We start from the raw sequence: 22,712 nt of genomic DNA, 5'->3' as shown, positions 1-22,712 counted from the left end.
TGGAAAATCACAGTGTCTTTTTAGAAGTTTAGCAGACAGACCTGCCTCATCCATCGCTGTCAGAAATTATTCGTTCAAAATGTTCACTGGAGCATAAATCAGGCTAAATATTTTATACATATATACATATTATACATACGTATATGTATTTGCAATTGATACTAGTCTTCTACCTCTATTTAACTTCTGATGCCAAGAGCACTCTTTAAGTGAGTTCTGCCTTCTTCCTTCACTAGTAAAAGCACCTGCAAATTAGTTTCCCTTTAATTTTCAAATTGGCAGGTAAAAGTTTGCAAAAGATGCTTCCAGCTCTTCCATATTTTCTTTAGGAACAAGCACAGCACAAAGCCTCCCTGAGACTTTCCTTGTTGTGCACAGCTCCAGCTGAGGAGCGTGAGTTATTCACAACCACCTCGTCTATCTGCATCTCATTGCTCAGCTCTCTAAGGTGGGTTCTGGAAAGCTTGGAAAATTCATATGCCACGCTTGATGAGAGGGGTGAAAATAATCCCTTCTTTCGCATCAGTGCGCACAACATCTCTGCGCTCCCCATTTCAAATCCTGTTCCTGATACCGCTGTGCTGGCTTTGTCTGCAGCACTGCCCTCATTCAGAATGATTGCAGCCTCCTCTTGCCATGCACAGCATATAAATCCTTAGGAGGCAGCCGCTCTGGTTTCTCCGTCAGGAGCAGTGATTTGCCAGGAACTCAGCCAGGCTGCAGAAGGCAGGTATCTCTTTTTCCCTCCACACTCACTCCCCTTTGCTTTCTTTCACTGAGTCCGGGCCAGGCAAGGACTAATCAGAACGTTGTTTTAGGCAAGGGGGTCTTCTTCCCCATCTGCCAAAAGAGGAAAACTTGCTGCCTTGTGCCAGCCCCAAAGAAAAAATCATCCTTTGTGCTTCTCTGCCTCAGGAAAGGCACGACAGACCTAGAGCCCCCCCTTATTTTAAACTACCTTTGAACTGAACTGGAACTCCCGTTATCCTCCTTCAGCACAGCAAGTGCTTTCTCTCAGCAACGTGAGATCTGCCTTCTGGGAGCAGACAAGCAGCCAGCAGCAGCCCCTCCACAGGATGAGGTCTTGTCCCTAGGTACCAACCTTGGGTAGGTGAAGGATGTGGCACAGAAACCGTGTGGCTGCTCTTAAGGGAACTACCTGCACACTTTATAACGATTGCTTAGAAAATGGGGAATGTATATTGGATGCTCAGATCACCCGGGAGTTACCTACAGACTAGTTTTGAGTACAAAGATATATAACTCATTTCTAAATACGAGATTTCCATCTGGAGAGGGTGTTCCGTGGGGCTTTCAGAGTATTCCACACAAAAATATGGGCAAGGAATGCCAGCCCATACACTAGCCAGTCAGCTAGCAGTAATACTACTTAGCTTTGATGTTACCAGCAGGAATCTTAATTACAAGCAAGATAAATGGTGTTCCCATTTTTCAGAATGACATTCAGAGACATCTTCATAGCGTTGTCCTGAGACTCAGCTGAAAATTACTAGATTAGAATAAACAGAGAGTTGGACCAAAAAAAGGCATTAGCTTTGGTACGAGAAGCTCTGGAGATGTGGAGATCATTACCAGGATTTATCCATCATCTTACCTACCCAGAGACAGCATCATGCTAACATGATTGCACCATTTCTCTTATAGGGAGGACTTGTCTGGGCATCTTTCCAGCCCCCACTTGCGCCTCACCTTGCGCACAAATGCCATGAGCCCAGGGCTACCTGCAGCAGTTCTGCACCAAAAGAAGACACAGCTTGGTTTCCAAAGGTCATGAGAAGCGCCTTGGCTCCACAGCAAAGCAGTGCTGGGAGTGTTGTGTAGGAAAACAGACTTTCTGCTCTAAGGCCTCTTGCAATTAAATCCTTCTGTAAAATACAGAATTTCATCTAGTAAGTGGAGACTCAAGGGGGTTCTGAAATTCAATTAACTTCATGAGCAATAATAAATTAAAACTATCTAGCTGGATTTTTTTCTTCATGCCATCCAGCAGTTATAAGGATCTTTATCACCAGCACCAAATACAGAGTATGGGGTCCTTAAGACAGCTCAGAAAAATATTTACAGTACTTTTAATTTCAAATAAGAGTGAATTTGATTTTACACTTCAGCAAATAAGAATACATTCATAAATTTAGGTCAAATACAAGATTTCTTTATTGTTGTATTCAAAACAGCACTTTCCTCTGGTTTTTTTTTCACCTAATTAAAGATGAGATATTTCTTAATACATAAGCACTATCATCTTTCAAATCAGTAACAAAGCACACCAAATACTATAATGCATCTTGCCTTTTTATTGTGTTGTATTATAGACAAAGAGGAATACATACAGAATAATCATTGCCATTACAACTGTAAAGTTGCAGTGTCACTCTGATCTCTTTGGGAGTCAGAGAACATCCACTTGTCATTCATTCCACCTTTTTATTGTAACGAGCTGCATATATCAAAACTCATCTGTGAGCAAACCTTTTTCTAAATAAAAACACAGCCAAAAACAAAAAACCCAGTGCTTGCTAACAGGACTTTGCAAGATTTTTTAAGGTACCAGCAGAATAATCATGCATAATAGCAAGAGAAAACTATATACACGCTGCACCCAGGACGCTGAGCTGTGCTGGAAAATTCACCTGCTCAGTGCTGGAGCTCCATCTCCTGCAAAAAGCCAACTCAAAATCTGTGTATTACTTTGGTTGAAATCTAAGTGGAAGTAAAGTAACCTAAGCTTGGTATTTTGCAAAGGAGTTGTATTAAAACTGTTGTTTTATCTGTCCAATAAAATGCTGTCTATGATAAGAAGCTCTGTTGCTTCCCGTGGGTCAGTAACCAGTGCTACAGTGGAGTGAAATGCTACTGGGAACAAAGTGTTGCTGCGTCCTGCTGCTTCTCTTTTATACAAACGAGGTCCTTGTGACCTGTAAAGGGTTTTTCTAGAATGTTACAAAGGACAAAGTGAAATTCCTACTTCAAATGCAGGTGCAAGGAAGCTTTTCCTTGCTGAGAACCACATACCTTTCAGAAAACTTTGGCAGAGTGCATGGTAATACGCTCTGGTTACCAAGTGTGACTGCACACGAAGTAGTCACTTGGCAGTGGGTCACAGTTCCCTGTTTCCCTGTGCCTAAAGTGGTAGATAAAGTGGGACAGAAGCAGTTTGGAAACACACAGATCACTACTATCATAACTTACTGAGCAGCCTGACAGCAAAATATCAGCCACTTATGGGCAGACAGAAATATGAATAAGAATTGGTAAAATTTGTAAACCACTGATGTTGATACTGGTCCCTTGTTCTTATTTGTATAAAAGTTTCCAGCCTGTACAGAGCTAGATGCTCTAGTTGATTTACAAATCTCTATTTATTATACTTTGTGGATAGTATTTTAAGCCCTGTGAAAAATCTGTTGTTATCAACAAGAACATTCCACTGGGGTCATTTTCTGCTCTCCTCCCCAAAACAAAGGAAAAAAAGGAAGACAGCGAGAAAGGATCTGCTGTTCTTTTTCAAAGAGTAACAAGGCACAACCTTGTCTACTACTTCTACTACTACACTGCTTAAATTGTTTTGCTCTCTCTTGTCTCACACTGACTGCAGCAGGAATATTAATAGTAGCACTATAACTCACCACTAAGGAGTGTAAAGTCCATGCAAGAGCTATGGCCCATTTTGGAAGAACTTAATTACTTCTCAAAATTCAGTTTGCAGGAGACTCCTGGGCACGCAGGCATTCCATAGGCGCTCTGCCAAACTCTCTGTAGAGGCCAGTTTGAGTGGCTCAATCCAGTATGTGATTTGCTTAATGAAAGACACTTCTCCGGAAGATTTTGGCAGAGGCAATCAGTTCGATTGCCAGGCAGTATTCATGTGATTACAAATGTTACTGATCACATTAGATACTTAATAAATCTCTCCAAAAAGATCACAGCTACTGTGCGGCTCTGAAGAAATTAAAATTATAATACAGATTGCTGTGTTTGCTATGCACTGAACTATTGATACAATCGGGAACAAATACCTTCCTTGGACTGCCAAGCAGTCAGTGACAACTATTAATTTCTATATAAAGCCATGACTGCTTGTTTGTAAATGTTTAGCTATGCATCATTGCAAAGTAGCTTCCTTTTAATGTTAGGGATACATTCTACCATAAATATATTAGAGAATTTGACTCTACTGACTTCTACAGATCTATGGCAATTCCCATGTGCTGAGGTGTTGACCTGAGAGTCCAAGGACAATTTTTGGCTTGAAACACCCGAAAAGCGAGATGCTATCCTTGCATAAAAACCATGAGTGAGACTTTGGCACTGTTTCTTCTGTTGACATTTCAGCAGATGCAATATCACATACAGTAAGGATAAAACACATCAAAGCAAAAACGATCTAACTGAGCTGTACCTGTTTGGATAAAAATCGTTCTCCTTGCAGTGTGGCACAACTTGCACTCTGTATCTTCCTGCAATTTAATGAATAGCATTTTAAAAATTAATAAATGTCCATTGGCCAAATCCCAGCACTCCTTTCAGTGTATTGCACGAAAGCAATCACACAGGCCTCTCTTTTCTGCTCTCAGGAGGAGGGTTTCTGTCTGGGGAAAAAATAAGTGCAACACTTTAAAAGAGTATATAATTGATTAGACCTAATCCCTCTGCATAACTGTAGTCAAGGTACTTTGCTGAGTCAAAGATCATAGTTATTAGTGCTGGTTTTCCCCCAGAAAAAGTGCTGAAGTAAGTGTATTCGGAACCACAATGCATGGAGAGTATTTTTATAGTTTAAATGTTTTCATTTTCATAGTTAACTTCTAGGGAGTAATCTGTCAAAATTATTAAAGCATCCCTTATAAATGCTGAGAAAAACTGCCCTTTCAACTGCACTGCTCTTAATTCCTTCTCAGTGATTGATGGTTTCCTGTTGACAATGTCTTCAGGACTGTATAATTTAATTGCACCAGATAGCATGTGCGGAGGAGCCAGTTGTGCTCTCAGTTACACTGCTGGCTCTCTAGAATAACTCTGGGTTCAATCCAGCTGTCAGTCTAACCTTGTTGTCTGAAACTCATTAATCTTTCAGGTCAGACCTAGACTTGAGTTTGTGGCTCCTTTTTTAACCTGAGTTAATTTACAGACAGCTGCCATATTATCAACTCCATTTGGAGCCATGCCCCCAGAGCTTCACCAAAAGCTTAATAACCATTTTCTATATACATAATTTAAAATTATTTCTCTTGTTCTTGGAGTGTCTTAGTGGAAAAGCATTTCCAAGCTTTTTTTCTCTCTATCCAGGAAAAAAATCTGACTTTGGAGCCTCAAAGCTATTTATGTATCATTTTTTTAACTGTAATCAAGTGACTTATATCTTTTGTGAGTCCTAGTCTCACTCTTTGAGAAACAAAGGCTGAATTTCTGAAATGAACTATCATTTCAGAAGCTGAGTCTCTTGCAAGACTCAAAATAAAATTGTCGGTGCAAACAACTCACATTAGCAAGTGCAATTGTGACTGAAAAGAAGTATCTTCCTGAGCGTATTGTGTGGTTTTCACTCTGTGGTCTGTGGTCCCTTAAGTAGCTTGCAGACTGGCTTTGAAGAGTTTCTTGAGGGGAAAAAATAGTTACGAGGCTTAAATTCACCCTGAACACATTTCCTATCTGCACTGGAAAAAAAAAAATCATTAAATGCTGAAAATCACTTGTTAACAAATTATCTAAAAGTTTTGATCTTCAGCATGCTAGTGTTCCTCTGACATGGTGCCTCATGACAAATTATTCTAGAAACAGCAAAGGGCTAATTAACAAAGACACCGAGTTTCCAAAGGAGTAGCCGGGCACTGCAGCTGGGGACCTGCTCCAGCAGGCTCTGCCTTGCTTGGCCAGCAGCTCCTCTGTCCCCCCAGATCCTTGTTCTCAGACTCCAAGCTTTGGCATGCAGAGCCTGTTGCAGAACTGCTTTTCCTTCCCCTCCACAGCCCTCTATGCATTTCAACTTGAACTTCTGACATCAACCTTTGCATTAAAGATGACTTGCTCACTTTCCTTGCCTGCTTCCACTTATCGGCTTAGTGCAACGACAGGTGTTATTAAACACTGCGCCTCGCTTGTACAATGCAATCCTGGATGACTGAATGCTCTCATTGTTGGGAGCCCAGTAGAAATCACAGAATCATCTTAACATCAAACAGACTTATTGGATTTCACCATAATGCCAACAAGCTGTCACTGTTACCACAAACCCTGACTAGGCGTCACTCATGACTATTTACAGGCAGGAAGAGTAGCTCTGGGAGCACTCAATTGTAAACCGAAAGGCTATGAAAGAGAAGCATCAATTACAAAAACACATTGTGGCCCTGTTGGCACTGGCTTAGGAAATCCCTGATAGGAACAGTCCCTGCCCTTGTAACAACAACTTTCAAAACTCGGGAGCTGTTAGATGAAGTTATTTGTGTGTAAAACTTGGGAAATTATAGCTGGTCAGCATGAGCCAAGCACCAGTGGTTGAGTAGGGAAATGGAGGCTGTACCTTTCAGAGAATAAAAAGCCACAGTGTGCCATTTGTAGGGCCCTTGCCTCTGCATTTCACTTTAGTTTCTCTGCCTCATTCAATAATTTGTATTTAACTAAAGCATCTCTTCCAGGAAGACCTTTGGAGTCTCAGTCCGAAGGCTGCAAGAGATGGACAATAATATCCCCTTTCTTTACTGATAGTATTAAACTCTGACAGTTGTCAAAGGGTGGGTGATGTTCCAGATAACTGGTTAGGTTTGGTTTGGTAATGCACTGTTCCTGTGCCCCTTGTTCTTTAATACTGAGAGCTGCCTAAATCAGTGCTTTGGCCTCTCAGGCCTGTCCAGGTCCTTACAGAAACAGAAGCTTATCTTGCAGTGCCCTGGGACCAGCTTCTCCCTTTTTATTCTGTCTTGCCTCTTACAACGGAGCATTGCTCTCTGATGGGCTGTTTTCTCACCCCACCCTCCCAATAGAATAGCCAACACAGATATGTCTGAATATCTCTGTAAATGGGATTATGGAATTGTGCTGCTTCTATTGCATTTAAAAAAAAAAAATCTTCCCAGTGCAACCTAGACAGAAATTTAGTACCTCCTTTAACTTCCCAGGTAAAGTTTGGTGACAGTATAAGAACCAACACAGCTGTGATTGCACATGGTCTTGCGTAGGTACAAAACACTTCAGCTGAACCTGATCCAAAGAGGTGAAAGCCTGCCATGCTTCAGAACAGCCCAGCACAGCTGCTGGAGGTAAAGCTCCTCTATCTTCAGTCTGACACGTAACAGTTATTTAGTATTATGCTAGTGCACAAGAAACTTTTGCAACTCATACCGCACTCGGAGTTCTGTCCTAATCAGTTTGCTATTGATAGCTCAAGAAAGCTGAAGTCACTCCAACCTTATTGTGGGGGGCCCTACATGATTGCCCAAGGTCATGAGAAAACAAAGGCAAAGCAATGTAATTGCCCTTCTGTGACAGAGTTTGAGACGCATAATTGATTTACATCTCTTTGGTTGACTCTGCTGTGAATGGCAATTTGAGCAGAGGGTGACCTGAGAGGGGCAAGGAGCCCTCCTCATCTACCAACAGAGACAGCTCTGGTCAGAGGCATTAAGCGGGCACCCAAATGAACTGGGAGTTGTGGCGGTGAACTGCTATCACTCACCACAAGTTCCTTTAATGTTGCCAGTGTTAATGGAGCTATTAGGGAAGGAGAGGTAGGACAACAGGTCCATGGTGGGGAGGGGTCTTTATTAGAGGTGAGAGACCTCCTGCCTCTCGCAAACTTCAGACAGCACATGAACCACTGTGGTAAGTCCCGCCCCAGTCAGTGTGCATATTTATGAACCCACATACGTATGCATTGCTAAAATCAGGGCATTTAACACACGCTCATTTTGTGTTCACTGAGACCGCTGCAGCACAAGACTGGCATGGGAAGTTGCAAAATGGCCAGTGTGCTGTGATAGCTACCAGAGCAAATGTTTTTCCCTCTTTTTCACAGAGCATCAATCCACGAGGAAGGAATATATGTGCTTCCCTTCCTCTCTGCCAGCCCTGCCTGCCACCTTCTTGCTCTCCCATCCACATTATGATCCTGCCCACAGAACATTTCACAGCTCAGAAGCAAAGTTGTGAAATAAAGACTAAATAATCTTTCTTGTTCTTCTCTCCCTTCATACATCTTCTTTCCTTCTCTTTTTGATGCAGAGACTGTCTGGGGTAATTCTACAGCCTGTTATGCAAGAAGTCTGACTAGATGATCTTTCATGAACCTCTCCAGCCTGTGAAAAATAATCTGTACTTGATACAATCCTATTTGCTGAAATGGAAGTGAGTCAGCAGAGATGTCATGTCTGCTGTACACAGACAGGCAGACCTGGACACTTGGAGATAAAGGCTAAGTGAAAGCATTTCTATAGAAAAACATACCCGTGTGTCTAGATTATACGCCGTCTTCTTTAAATCCTGCAACGCCCTCTGCATGAACTCAAATGCATGGCAGTCAACACAGGGACGACCTGGAAAAATGTACAGAAGACATCACTGTCACAGCGTGAAATGTGGAGAGTAGCAGCACAGAGAGAGAATACTCAGAGACTTCACAATGTCAGGAGAAAACTGATTTACCAGGCACCCACACCTGCATTTGTACCAGGTTAGGGCTGCCGGTGGACAGGGCTGTTTCTGTCCTGGTGCAAATGTGTGCAGACCAACAAAAGCACAAGAGCTTTTTGCTGTGTGTGCTTTTCTGAACACAGCCCAGGCTTGATTCTGCCCGGTGCTGTGTGCCTTCAGCCCCCAGCCTCTCCCCTTAAAATTGAAATCCTCAGTCCTCCTCAGACATGGGTTAATTCTCAACTGATATGCTGAAAATAACTTTGCAGCGGTTCAGAAACCAGACAGGCAGGTCTGTTTTTACAGGAGCCCTGACAGAGCAGCTTGGCAGGGACAGAGCCAGATCTGTATTTGCTTCCTTTCACCTGCTGCTGTATTTTTTCTCTGCCAGGAATGCGAAGCGCCCCACTGGCTCTGCAGCTGGTGCCAGTGTGTGTGTGCGGAGAGGGGCAGGGCAGGGAAAAGGCACAGAAGAGGAGGAGGAGAAGAGGAGCTGACAACAACTAAAATGGCTCACTTCTGGATCTGGGCATTTCTGCTCTGCCAGGATTATGGTTGGACTCGATGATCCTGAGGGTCTCTTCCGACCGAAATGATTCTGTGATTCACCTTGCACTGATCTCAGGCCCTTTTTTCAGTCACAGTTAATGAAGCAGCCAGAGTGCTTCTTGGTCCCCAGCTGGCCTCTAGGGCTTTGACCTGCTCAGGAAGTTGTTTTGCTCCCATCCAACCTCCTCCATCTCCAGCCTCCATGCAGATGACATGTCAGGGAGATCCAGGGATCAAGCCAGGGATTCCAGGGACATGGGGAGATGCAAAGTCCTCGCCTTTATGAGAACAGCATCACTCACAAAGAATCTGTCTCCAGGCCTGAGCGGAGTAACAACAGGATGGTTTTGAGCACATTTGAAAGACACTCAACCCCTTCCTTTTTTCAGTATTTCAGTAATTTACTTGTTTTGACTTCATGGAGAAGAGCCCTTAGAAAGAACCTGCATCCTCAGTCTGCTGTCAGCAAATCCATCATTCAGGTGGTGTCATGGCTTGCTCCTTCCTCTTGTCATGGTCATCTCAGAAAGCACCCTGCCCTGGCTCCAACTTGGTGAGGGGCTGCATACCTTGAAGTGCTTGTCATCAAATTATTATCAAAATAAGAAGTTGTTGGAGAAAAAACAAAGTACAGGTCATAAAGTAATGTCTCCTGCTCTGGCAGTGTGAAAAAGGCATCTTTCAGGAGAGTCACGAATTCCATAGTCAATCGCTGCTTGCCATCCGGGAAGTCTTCCCAGGCCCTCATGAAGGCCATGGCTGTGTGGGATCATTCACTGGTATTTATGGCAGCCAAGTGCTCCTGTGTGGACAGAGAGGTACAAGTGGAAAGGCACAACCATGCCTTAGTGCTTATTTCACTTCTGTGTATGCAGCTGCCCTGTCATCACAGCATCTTCCACAGGAAAAGGGAGGTGGCACTGAGAACACTGGTCTGTGCAGCTCCATGTGTGCTGGATCAGCACACGTGAAGCTCCTGACACAGCACTGCTCTTCGAAGCCATAGTGCAGATGCAGCCAGTTTCACCACATAACAGGGTATTCACTCTCTAATACGTTTCCCAGGCTCTCCTCCCTGGTGGAGGGTCCTTCTCCAGTCATTCCTCCAACCAGCTATTGCACCATTTTGGCTTACAACAGCACAGAGAGGACTCATTAAAGCAGCAACACCCACCACCTGGAAAGCTTGTAGCTACAGAGGACTTCTATCAGCAGAGTTCGCCAAGTCCTGGCTCTAACCAGGCTTTTAAACTGTTATTCTAGCCAGACTCTTGCAGTAACCAATAGCAGATGCTTAAGGAACAGATAAGAATAAGCCTCTAGCAACGGGCACAGACTGAAGCAGAGGAGGTTCCATCTGAATATGAGGAGAAACTCCTTTATTCTGAGGGTTCCAGAGCCCTGGACCAGGCTGCCCAGAGAGGCTGTGGAGTCTCCTTCTCTGAAGACATTCAAACCCGCCTGGACACCTTCCTGTGCGATCTGCTCTGGTGAACCTGCTTTAGCAGGTGGGTTGGACTGGATGATCTCCAGAGGTCCCTTTGACCCCCCCTTCTGTGATTCTGCGATTCTTCTAGCCCACCAAGAGACTAGAGGATATCCTGAATCTGGCTGGTGTTTCTACATCTGATAAGCCCTCCTTTTTTTTTTTTTTTTTCTCATGTTAATTTGCCCCATTGCTTCCTGAATCCATGTTAACTTTTGGCACATACAGCATCCTGTGGCTATGAGTTCCACAGCTCAGCTATTCAGTGAGTGAATAAAATACCATTCCTGTCTGCTCTGAAGTTAACATCTGCTGCTTTCATTTCCTGCCTCTCATTTTTCAGTAGAAGAGACAGTTATTAAATATTCACCACCTTTGTCCCACTTATGACTTTGCTGCTCTCCATCACTCCCTGCCTCAGTGTCTCCTTCCCAGACCAAAGAGCTGGGCTGGTAAGCTGGACTGTCTGGCTGGACTTGACCTCTCTTTATGCTCACAATATTTTCAGTAGGATGCACATGGACATTTTCCCAATGTAATGATGTCTAAGGGTCTATTTTCACAAAGGTTTTAAACAAATCTAAATGGATGCTGTTGCCAATAGGAGCAATCCCATCCTGCTTTCTGTCCTTGGCTACGTGTTCCCACACCTTCCCTCGCTCGCAGCAGGAGTGACCAAGCAGTTGCTCTGTCAGCTGGACCACTCATTTTTTTTCTCCAGATCAGATCCTGGATGCCCAAGTTCTCGAGCCAGAACAAGAAATAGAATGAGGACAGGAGGCCAGGTTATGGGGAGGAGAAGGGCAGAGGCAGCATAGGCTTACATCAGCTTAAAGCAATCATGAAACCAAACCTTAAGTCACATCATAGCAAAGTACAGCAGAGTGCTATTAATTCCTTGCTGACAGCTGGGAACAGACTATCATTCATAGGGAGACTTAACAGGTTTGTGGATTAACATAATGAGAATTACCAAGAGTCAGCTATAATTCTTTAAGTGGGTCCTGTCAGCACAAAGACTGTATGTGTCTTTGTGTGTTCAGGGAGAAGTGGGGGAGGAGAGCTTAAAATATGCTTCTGGGCTTCTTCTTGGTGATAAACTGGAACTGAAAGCACTGTGGAAGTCTAATTTACTTTCCTGCACATGCACATGGTGTTTACTCTTTGCATTTAATGCACTTTGGCTAATGAAAACAGACTGACCAGCTTCTCTTCTTCAAATTCTACATTTCAGCTTTCACAGTGGGAGATCTCTGTTGTAGATGCAATGGGAGGTTGGGGAAATTACTTTTATTTTTTTAGTGGATTGCACTGAACTTTAAAGAAAATAATCCACAAACATTAGTAACACCACTTCACACTTAGGCAGTCTTTTGCATATGCGAAATGCTGTGTATAAAGTATAAGCGCATGATTAATCACAGCTAATTAGCATTATTCATAAAAAGCTGGGCCTGGCTCTCCAGCTGGCATAAAGTATGCCAAGTGGAGAGCAGGTGATGGTACCCCAAGCCAGATATCCGTGCCACACACAGGGCAGGAGCTCTCTGCAATGCTAACAAGAACTCTGACTCACTCTCACGCGTCTCTCCTGTGACTCTTGCACCTCCCACACTTGCATGAGAGCATTGTCCCCACGAGAGGGACACATTTCTCTCAGCAAATGGGAGACAGAGGCTTAATGCAGTGTGGTCCATGAGAGATTGTTCCTGCTAAAGGTATGGTCCCAGTCCTATAGAATCATAGAATCATTTCGGTTGGAAGAGACCCATAAGATCATTGAGTCCAACCATAACCTAAATCTAATATTAAACCATGTCCCTAAGAACCTCACCTATAAGTCTTTTAAACCCGTCCAGTGATGGTGATTCCACCACTGCCCTGGGAAGCCTGTTCCAATGCCTGACAACCCTTTCAGGGAATACATTTTTTCTAATATCCAATCTGAACCTCCCCTGGTGCAACTTGAGGCCATTTCCTCTCATCCTATCACTTGCTAGTTGGGAGAAGAGACCAACCCCCTCCATGCTCCAACCTCCTTTCAGGCAGTTGCAGGCAGTGATAAGGTCTCCCCTCAGCCTCCTTTTCTCCAGGCTGAACAGCCCCAGCTCCCTCAGCCGCTCCTCATCACACTTGTCACACATCTTGGGACAGAGAAAAGCATCAAGCGCCACACTGGTCTGCCCTGCAGAAGGACACTTAATATGGCCCATGTGCATCATGTATCCGTGTCGAGAGTGTGTACTAGAGCTCCCTTTTTCTTGCTGGATCACACAGACACCATTCCGCCTGGGCTGACATTATGGGCTTAAGCACCAGCAACAAGGAAGCTGTGTGTGTGTCCTGTAGTGGCACTGCCCCCCAAAATAGGTCAGTGCCCAGCACAATCCAGTCCTTGATGAGAAATAGCCAGGAGAGCTGACACCAAGCAGTTAAAAAATCCAGGAATGTCTGTGCTAGATCACTTCAAAGGTCTGGCTGGTCCAGTGTTCTGTCTCCCATGAGCTACATCTCTTGTAGTATGTTAAATGGGTCTAGGAGCATTCCCAAGCTTTGAGAGCAGCTGGCATGAGACAGTGCATTTCTGGAGCAGCAAACTCTGTCTTCCAGATAGGCAAATGGCTTCTTTGCATGGACAAAAGTGTGACAGGGACCATCCTAGCTGGTTACTAGAACAGCCGTGTCCCTATGCCAGGGAACATCCATGGTCACTGGTTATAGATGAGACCTCCATGGTCAACAATGGATGCTCATGAAAGCACATTAAAAGGCCAGATGTGCAGAGATGTGTCCCCAGAGACCCTCTCAGGCCTCAGGAATATGCAGCTCACAGCTCCTGAGCCAGAGCAACTGCTGCTGTATCCAACAGTCCTTTTAGTCCCCTCTTTTCCTTGAATTTACCCAGTCAATTCTGCAATCCCATGCAAACTTTGAGCATCGGCAATGTCTTAGGGAAGGAGTTCCACAGGTTAACTACCAGGAAGAACCCTGATGTCCAGAGGGAAGTACCTGGATGTGAGGGAATGAACTGCCTTAGCTTATTGATTTATTTGGTATCCTGCTTCTTATAGAACTTGGATAGAAACTGCTTAGATAGAATACACTTAGCATAAGTAGGTTTCCTTAGCATAATTTCTGCAAGCTGTGAACCCTTGAACTTTCTGCTTTTTTAAGTAAAAAAGACCTTGGAGTCTTCAAGCTAAAAGATAAGGAGGTCAACCCTCGAGATAAGGAACAGAACAGCATCTGAAAGAAGAATGGTTTGGCTATTACAAGAACTTATTTTTTCTAGCTGCAGGTGCAAAACAGCAACTGAAGGTCAAGAATTTGACTGACAGCCCACCTGATGAAAACGAAGTGATCCAATGAAGAATGGGGAGACCCCAGACCCTAATTCTGCAGTCAGCCTGGAGTGACGCATGGGGGCTGGGGTCTTGGATTATGAGGGTATAAGTGTCTAATTTCTTTTCTGCTGAGGGTCCCTCTCCTGAAGGCACCCAACTCGAGCTGCTCTACACTGTATCTTGTGAATAAATTATTTATGTGAGAAGAATTCTTGGAATCCATGCCTGAGTCTCTGCTATGGGAAACCTAGGGAAAGGAACTTCCCTAGCACTGGAGCACTTAGCAGCCATGCAGCACTTGTTCAACAAGTGGCTGATGAGGAGCATCCCGAGTTCTTTGTTACTTTAAAACTCTGTTCCTGCTGCAGCATAAATCAATTTACAGTTCATGGTCAGCTGAGAGTCTTCCTCCTAGCCTGGCCTCAGACATAAATGTTGTTATGTGTTCGTAGCAATGCTACCAGCCTCCATTACTCAGAATAGAGCAGCATGTCTCTGTGGAAACCAGGGCCACAGAAACACTCTGACCTGCCTTTCATTCCTCACTCTCACATGCAGGAGTAAGACAAGATGAGGAAGCTTCCTCAAGGGCTCAGGAGCCTGGCCAGAGGATATCAAAAAGATAACTTCGTGAGACTGGGGTCAGAGACCCTGGCCAGAAGTTCTGTCCTGGGAAAATCCACTAAACAAGCAGAACAAGGAGCTACTATATACACTTTCCCAAAAATGTGTTGACTTCCCTCTGCTAACACAGACACACAATGGGCACATATAATGTTTTTAAGTATGATTTTCTCCTTGAAGAGATAAAATAGACTACGTGTCACAAAACTTATTAAAGTAAATTGATGCCTAGAAAACAGACACATAAAATAGAGATGAGATCTGTTTTAGAACAGCCCAAAACTTAACACTAATAAAAAAAATAAGAGAATGGAAAAAGAAAGAAATTCAACATTTAAGTCTTGTAGAGACAAATGCACATAGGTGTATTTGAAAACTAGTGAGGGAATTACATAAAATAGATATAATAAAATGCAGTAACTAAACCAGGTCTTGTCTTAAATATTTTGGTAGTCATGTGAAAAAAAAACCTGTGATAATAAGTAAGTGTGACTAAGAACTAGAGATAGGTTTGTATGCAATTACCTTCCTTTTTTTTTTAATCCCAGAGTATATTGTAAGTTTCTAATGAGTGGCTACTTCCCACTTGCTGTCACCAAAATACTCTTGAGAACACTGACTCCAACCCCTATTATCTTTGAACTATTGCCTCATTTTGGAGCTGGGAAAGTTTAAGCAGAGACTTTCTCAAAATGATAGAGGAAGTTAATACAGAGCTGTGGTTCCAATTCAAGAGCACCCAGCTCCATGGTGTGCTCAAGCCAGTCTGTCATATTTATTTATTTTCTAGATTTGCAAAATAGCAGCAGGATTTCAGAAATCTATACATGTTTTACAAACACATTGTTTGGGTCAGCTTCCCCTGTGTCAATCTATAGTAGTTACGAGACAGTTGAACTTGACCTATTGTTCAGCTAAATACTAAACTAAGCAGAGTATAACACCCCAGCAGAAATAATAAACACAAATTTTCTTCTAATATCCAAACTAGCAAGAACGTGATATGTATTGTGGCCAACGTGGAAACAAAACTTTTGAGAAGCAGATATGAAAGACTTACAGACAAAGAGCTTTTAAACAAGCTCCAGTGAAAATCACAGTATGAGGTTAGTATTTTTTCCTGAATAACTACTAATTCCTTGCTTTCTTGCTGTTTGTATAAGTGCTATATCCATGTGCTTTGCTGACATGTTACAAATTCATCGTTACTGCCTCGCTAATCAGGCAATGCAATGTTCCGCAGGGAGCTTAAGATTCAAGTGGCTGCGGTGGGCGAAGTGGAGGGAAGGGAGGAGGACGCGGTGCCGCGGGAGGGCAGGAGGGCGAGCGCAGGTACGTACTTTCTGCAGGGATGACACTCCCAGAGTCCTGGCCGGCCGCCACAAGCCTCACGCTCAGCAGGCCAACCACCGAGATGACCAGAACCGCCACATGCATTGTGCTCCAGACAGACGGCAACGCCATCACTCTCGTCAATAATTAAAGCTTTCTCCCCTTGCCTGAAACGAGGAGAAATACCGAAAATCAGCAGTTTGCTCCCAGCACTCCTCCCACAAAGAAGTGGATGAGACAGGATGAGCACAGACCCACAGGGACACCAAACTCACATGCAACATCACTGCAGCAACGTGCCACAGGCTTGCGGTGCACCCCAAGGACCAGTTTGCCAAGTACCTGATCTTTCTCTTCGCCTGGGTGCCAGAGCCTTGGAGCAGCTGTAGTGAGCAGGCGAGGCTCCAGCAGCCACTCTGAGCATGCGTGTCCCCCCCTGCATTCCCCCTTCCCCTCATCAGGGTCATTGCCATGGAGATTTGCTATAGCAACACTGAAAAATTGGAGCTGCCAAGTGGAGAAGAAGATTTAAAGGGACCACGATGTAGTGGATGGTTGCTGCTGTACTCCTCTGCCTCCGCTCCTCAAAGGCCATGTCCTCTCTGTGGACAACACTGGCTGCTGTCACCCGCATGAGAGGGTCTTAGGCAATTTTTGCGTTTGTTGCTTTTATTCCCAAAGGGACTCTGTTGAAATATGCACCTCCCATCCCTTTCTTTAGCTGTAACTCACTTAGAGTGAGATTTTGTTCTGGGAGGTTTCAAATGAGATGAAAACTCAGAAGCTTGCCTGTTGATGGTGCCCTGTGCTCTGTGGAAGTCTGCATTATGAGTTTTGTTAAACTACACTGAAAATGAAGCCTTGTGGACAACAGTGACGTTGGCACATGAACCAACTGGGAACGTGCAGGTGTTACCTTTTAGAAAAGAGGGAGAGAGGCTCTCAATAGCTGTTTGCCCCAGAGTGTGGTTTAAGACTCATCTTGCAATGTTATCTGTTCAATGCATGGTTTATGCTTCTCTCAGGGGAAGACGCTCTACCTCCTCTCACCAGGGAGCAGGCTCCAGCCTTCCTGGTCCATATGGAACAACTAATCATCGAATCATAGAATCATAGAACAGTTTGGGTTGGAAGGGACCTTCAAAGCTCACTCAGTTCCACCCCTGCCATGAGCAGGGACATCTTCACCCAGATCAGGTTGCTCAGAGCCCCGTCCAGCCTGGCCTGGGATGTCTCCAGGGATGGGGCATCTACCACCTCTCTGGGCAACCTGGGCCAGGGTTTTACCACCCTCAGTGTAAAACACTTCTTACTCATGTCTAGCCTGGATCTCCCCTCTTCTAGTTTAAAACTGAACAATCCCAGCTCTCTCAGCCTGTCTGCCAGGCTGTGGAGGTATCAGCCTTCCTGGCCTGAGACACAATTTATCCCTGGCTTTCTACAGCCCAAAGGTCTGCAACCCGTAATGTACTCTGCTGCTATTTTACTTGTTCCTGTGACTTCCTCAGTATTACCTCTTGCATCCCTCATTTCAATGCTTATGCTTTGGACCAGGTTAGTTTGAAAGTCATCTGTGGCAGGATGCAAACCCCTCTCTCTCCCTCTCCCTCCTTCAGTATGGAAGGAGTAGGCACTCTCTCTCTGCTGTTTGAGGCCAACAGCTTCTTTTGTTTGGCCCCAGAGCACCCTGGCCAGGGCCATTAGGAGACGGGAGTGCCGAGGTGCCAGTGAGCCGCTGGGTGCCCGCAGCCAGTGAGGGGGATGTTTGGAGGCTTCAGGGGCACCCCACAACCGGTGTGGGGGTGCAGAGAAGCTTCTGGAATGCCTACAGTCGGATCTGATCAGCCAACTAAAAAAACAGGACTCTTGTCGAGACTCTGCCCATTGTCACGGGTCTCTTGGAGCACAAGCAAGATGCTGCCACCGAGAGCCTCTCTCCCCGGGATGGAGACTCCGCTTGCCTTGCCGCCACGGGTGTGAGTAAAACTTCTCGCAGGATTGCGAGTATATTTATACTTTACGTGCATATATGCACATGTAACTTTCTGTGCCCAATATGAGCATGTGTAAAATTAATCCTTGCATAATCGCGAGTGTATTTTCCTCCTGTGCTTCCACATAAGCACATGTAATATTCCATGCACATCTGCATGTGTAAGTAAATTAACCCTTGCACGATTGCGAGTGTATTATAAATTTACCCTCACAGAATCGCAAGTGTACACTTTCCGTACTCACTACGAGTACGTGTATCTCTTTAAAATAATCCCACACCGTGTTCAGGCAAGTGTGTACTCCTCCCGGACTCAGGGGCGGCTCTGGCATTATTTTGGGTGAAGCCACATGCATGCACTCTGTGGACTGCCTGTTGTATTAGTTGCTGCCCCTTAATAATTTTCCTCAACTGATATCTGAACCTGTATTTAAGTCACTTTTGGAGTGCTAAAACCCTGTTTCTCACCTGTTTAATAAAAGTTGTTTTGGACCCTGTTGTCCTTTGAACTAACCTGGGGTTGCCTCCATGACATCATCTCAAAGGACTCCAAGCTCTTGACAGCTTTCTGGCAAAGCAGAATTGTCATGTGCATGCAAGTGCGGACTTTGCAGGAGGGCAGCCCAGAGTTGTGGAAGCAATTCCTACAAGAATGACAAATTGCACAAATTTTTAGCCCAAAGTGCAACTGAAACTCAACTTCCCTTGTGTGAAAGGTCCAAATGAAGGTCTGAGTCAATGGGGTCTTCATAAGATGAGTGCACCAAAATGGCTCCACTGACTTTAAGAGAAGCTGAGATTCCTAATCCAAACTCTGAAGCTGGATATCGTGAGATTGTGTGAGATGGTCCAGTTTAACACTGTTTGCCTCTTCACAGGTCCCAGACGCCTGTTAAAGGAGCAGCTCCTTAAGAGCCAAGGTATAATGGAACAACATTGTACAGTTGGACTATACAGGTCACATAGTCTAGACCTGATCTGAGGTTTTAAATAACACCAAATGGAAATTCTGGCACAAAATCCAAACCTTACGCTTCTATTCACCCTGGCATATGTGTTTCTTGTGCGTACCCTCATTACGGTCCCACGGTCATATCATAGCTTTCATACATGATCTTCAAGGAGAAGACAGAAAGGAATTGCCTACAGGTGCAATGACCTTTGATAAGGTGGAAGGCACTGTTCATTCTAATATTTTTTCAAGGTATCAATATAGCCTTTTCTAAAATTGTAACTATTTGTAAAATCTTTTTCATAATTGCTTGATCTTTTCAGTAGGTAGGTAGAAAAAGCAGTGCAACCCACAATGATGTAAGGAGAGGGATTTGACATCTCAGGGAGGACAGGAAACCACAGAAGTAAGCAGAGGTGTTACCCATCCTAAACAACTGCAGAAAGTATAAAAGGATATTGAAGCAGAGAACTTGGGAAAATTTGGAATAAAGAGAAGCTGAACATCTTGACATATGTCATTCCCAGGATGTCAAGACTCCAAGGATGCCTATGCATGGTTTGGTGATACCTTGTTATTAGGGTCTATATATCACAGCAAAGTTTTCATAGTTGTATATGCATCCAATAAAGCTGCTCTGTGAGAGGATGGACTGCCTTTGTCTTGGTTTCTGGCTGCTCAGCCACCCACTATCCAGACTTAACACTGTGATAGCACCACAGGAGGAGTCCTCATTGAACTGGACTGCTGCCATCCAGACAGCACAACACCACTGAACCTCCTCCCACTCGTGACAGTGGGGGGATCTGTAGTATCTATCCACCATCTAATGGGGAGGAAGGTGTTATTTCTGTGTTGCAGCACATCACTAAGCTGAAAATAATGTCCCTTTTTTAACCACTTGTTGCCAACATAAAACAATTAGACATTGTACTTGCAGAGTCAGGCCAGTTTTTGTGTCAAATGCCATGGTCTTTAAGAAGCCTGAAAAATCTTCCCAGCTCCTCTTGCTAACATAACCATGTGGTCCAAGGTGCAGTTAGTTCTCAGTTCACAAGAAGCAGGAGCCAGTCTGCATGAAAATGTTCCAGAAATCTGTGGTGTCCTATCGCCTCCAGCAATGCTGAAGGAGAGAGAAGCATGAAAGCACTTGCATGACTTGCTTTGCTATTACATTCACTATTGCTGACCACTATGACTGGGGATACCAGTGCTAAATTTACTTTGAAGAATGCAAAAATTCAGGAATTCACAAGAGTCCATTTGCTATCTGAAGAATGCCATAGTGAATTCCAGAGGGCTGTTGGAAATATTTCTACTTTGTTTTCTGTTTCTGCAAAGAATCCATATCAGCTCCTAACAAAAGAAAGAGTTTCCTCCAGAATAATCAGAAACATCCACACATGTATTGGGAAGATGATTAGTGAGGACATACATCTGGTAACCCCCTCAGAAAACCTCTTATTGATGCTTGAGTGCTACAGGTATTTCAAGTTACATCTTCGCAGTGGAGGAAGAAAATGTACATACCTAGTTAAAATCACTAACATTAAAGGGCTGAGTTAAATATGTGTGCAGGCAAAGGTTCTCATTTTAGAACTCCATTATTATAGCCATGGGTACACATGGCAAATAGGGTGGTTAGTGCCAGTCTAATATGAAGTGCTAAATCACTGCCTGCTAACAAGGCCATAAGCCCTTTGTTGAACTCAAACAGAAGAAAACACAGAGACAGAAGAACCTGTGTCTGGTTACTGTTACTTGCATAATAGAATGGCAAGAGAATACAGGCACAATCCCGGAAAAACCAAGAAGCAAAACCGGATGCAAATAGTGAGAAACATGAAGAATAGCAAGAAAGCATTCTTTAAACACATGGGGGGCTAAGGAAGACAAAAAACAAGTGAAGAGTTTGTTCTCTGTTCAGCACAAGGGGAAAGTTAATCAAATTGGTGCCTAGAAAGTGATACGGGGCTTAGCATCCTTTTATCTACCAACCAGCATAAGGTGAACTAGTGAGGAGGAGGTTAACACAACTAATACCACATTTTAGGTACGACAATTTAGCAGAAATTTGCTTTGGTTACATATGCTTGTAGGTTTGTTCCAGGTCACCTTTCTGGGTGTCAATCTGCCTGAAGCTCTCTTTTTACTCAGGGCTATTCCTAGACCTGCCTCAGGATATTCAAGAAGAAACTAAAGCAACCATCATCAGCAATTATTGCTGAGAGCTCAGGGAAGTTGTGAGTTATAGCAGCCATGGAAAAAGGGTAAATGCAGTGACTGTCTTTAAAAGGGGGAAGAGAAAATGGAAAATGACACACAAACCAGTCTCCTGTCAAGCCCTGAGAATGTTTGAGAAGCAATAATCCCACCGACAGTTTGTAAACACTCAGAAAACAAGAAGTGGAGTTGCAAATAAGAGGTATTTGTCAAGAATCAAGCCAGACCGGTTTAGTTTCTTTCTGTGACATGGCAACAGGCCTTCCAGGTAGGGAAAGCCAAATTAAATCAACTTCAGGAAGATTTCTGATGCTGTGTCACACAACATTGTCCAGAGCAAACTGAGGAGACTGCTCTGAGGCCAGAAAAACTGGCTGGGTGTGAGTGAGCAATGGGCCACTGTCACCAGGGCAAGATACATCACATTGGGTCTCCAGAGACTCACTTAGTTCAAGGCTTATTCAGCATTTTATTAGTCAGCTGGATAATGAATACGCAAAGTGGTTATTTAAGATGTAACATCAGCCTGGGAGGTTATAAGCAATGCTGGGGGAGAAGACTAGAATTCTAAATCATACAGACAAATTGAAAAAAATGGTCTAAAAACAGAAAGTCTAAAACCAGAATAAAATTTGATAAGGACGAGAACAAGGTGCTACACTTCATCAGGAATAATCAATTGATTTCCTATGGATACTTTTCCCTTCCTGTTTTTTTTGTGATTCTGTGGTTACAAGAATAATTCTGCTTCCCAGGCAGTCACTTTCGAGCTCTCTGTGTTGTAATTCCAGCATAAACACCGACACCCCTGGGAGAAATGCATTGCCCTTGTGCAGCATCTGAAACTCAGACTATTTGTCCTTCCACAGTTATGAGGGCAAAGGCAATGCTTTTCTAGTCTGAGCAATATGATGGCTAGAGAACATTTCCATTTTGGGATGGGTCACTGACAAAGGAATTCAGAGACGTGGCTTAAGGGCAGCTGCCAGGGCCCACAGCTTCTTAATTGTCCCTTAAATAGTTATTTCACAGTATTGCAAATTAATTGAGAGGTGAGAGGCTGGTGCACTTATAGGTGTTTTAGCCCATAAACAGAATAAGGTGTGTTGTCTTTTTTCTCTGACAACCACCCCAGGCCTTGAGGAGGACTGAAAATTAAAGCACCCCACCTATACTTATCCCTCTTGATATGAGATAATGACTCACCTTTATTTGATGGCTCAATATCTTCTTTAACACTAAGCCAGAGGTTTGGTGGGGGAAAAAAGTCTCCCTCGTGAAATGACAAATTTGTTCTCAGCACCATTTCTTGGCAAGTTCCCCATCAAAGAGCTTCCTGGAAAACTTTTCAAGAATCCAGCCACCAGCTGGACCTTGGTCAGACGATGAGACTTTGAGACACTGCAGTTGTACCAACAAAGTCCATGTGACAATGCAAATCAGGGCTGTGGCTGCAAAGGGGGATGATGGAAACTCAGCACCACGATCCTTCAGTGCAAGAACTAGTCAGCTCCAAAAGGCCGCTTTCACCACAGTGTAAGATGCAGGAAAGCACCCAGGTTT

General features: G+C 44.0%; 1 protein-coding gene across 4 annotated transcripts; it reads right to left on the bottom strand.

The window, feature by feature from the left end:
- Positions 1 to 2,295: 2,295 nt before the first annotated feature.
- On the bottom strand, positions 2,296 to 22,498 carry NICOL1 (NELL2 interacting cell ontogeny regulator 1). Of its 4 annotated transcripts, XM_071808484.1 has the most exons (5): positions 22,356 to 22,498; positions 18,489 to 18,618; positions 15,990 to 16,148; positions 8,461 to 8,549; positions 2,296 to 4,610 (listed from the first exon to the last, which is right to left on the bottom strand). In XM_071808484.1, exons 3-5 carry the CDS (start codon positions 16,111 to 16,113, stop codon positions 4,545 to 4,547), a joined length of 279 nt encoding a protein of 92 aa, XP_071664585.1. In that variant the 5' UTR covers positions 16,114 to 16,148; positions 18,489 to 18,618; positions 22,356 to 22,498; the 3' UTR covers positions 2,296 to 4,544. The 4 variants fall into 4 exon arrangements, with proteins under 4 accessions (XP_071664585.1, XP_065693822.1, XP_065693823.1 ...); XM_065837750.2 differs by lacking the exons at positions 18,489 to 18,618; positions 22,356 to 22,498 and adding an exon at positions 16,324 to 16,414; XM_065837751.2 differs by lacking the exons at positions 18,489 to 18,618; positions 22,356 to 22,498 and adding an exon at positions 16,257 to 16,404 and having other exon boundaries at positions 2,296 to 4,606.
- Between the last annotated feature and the right edge of the window lie 214 nt (positions 22,499 to 22,712).

The sequence above is a fragment of the Patagioenas fasciata genome, chromosome 4 (genome assembly GCF_037038585.1).
Source record: "Patagioenas fasciata isolate bPatFas1 chromosome 4, bPatFas1.hap1, whole genome shotgun sequence".
In the NCBI taxonomy this organism is placed as follows: domain Eukaryota; kingdom Metazoa; phylum Chordata; class Aves; order Columbiformes; family Columbidae; genus Patagioenas; species Patagioenas fasciata.
This window is presented reverse-complemented; position numbering and strand designations above follow the sequence as displayed.

Bases quoted from the DNA above. Each gene is read 5' to 3' on its own strand.
- NICOL1 (XM_071808484.1), bottom strand. From the start codon at position 16,113: ATGGCGTTGCCGTCTGTCTGGAGCACAATGCATGTGGCGGTTCTGGTC. The intron at 8,550-15,989 runs GTACGTACCTGC...ACATTTTTCCAG, and splicing joins GAGTGTCATCCCTGCAGAAA to GTCGTCCCTGTGTTGACTGC. The intron at 4,611-8,460 runs GTATGTTTTTCT...TTTTTTCCCCAG, and splicing joins CGTATAATCTAGACACACGG to ACAGAAACCCTCCTCCTGAG.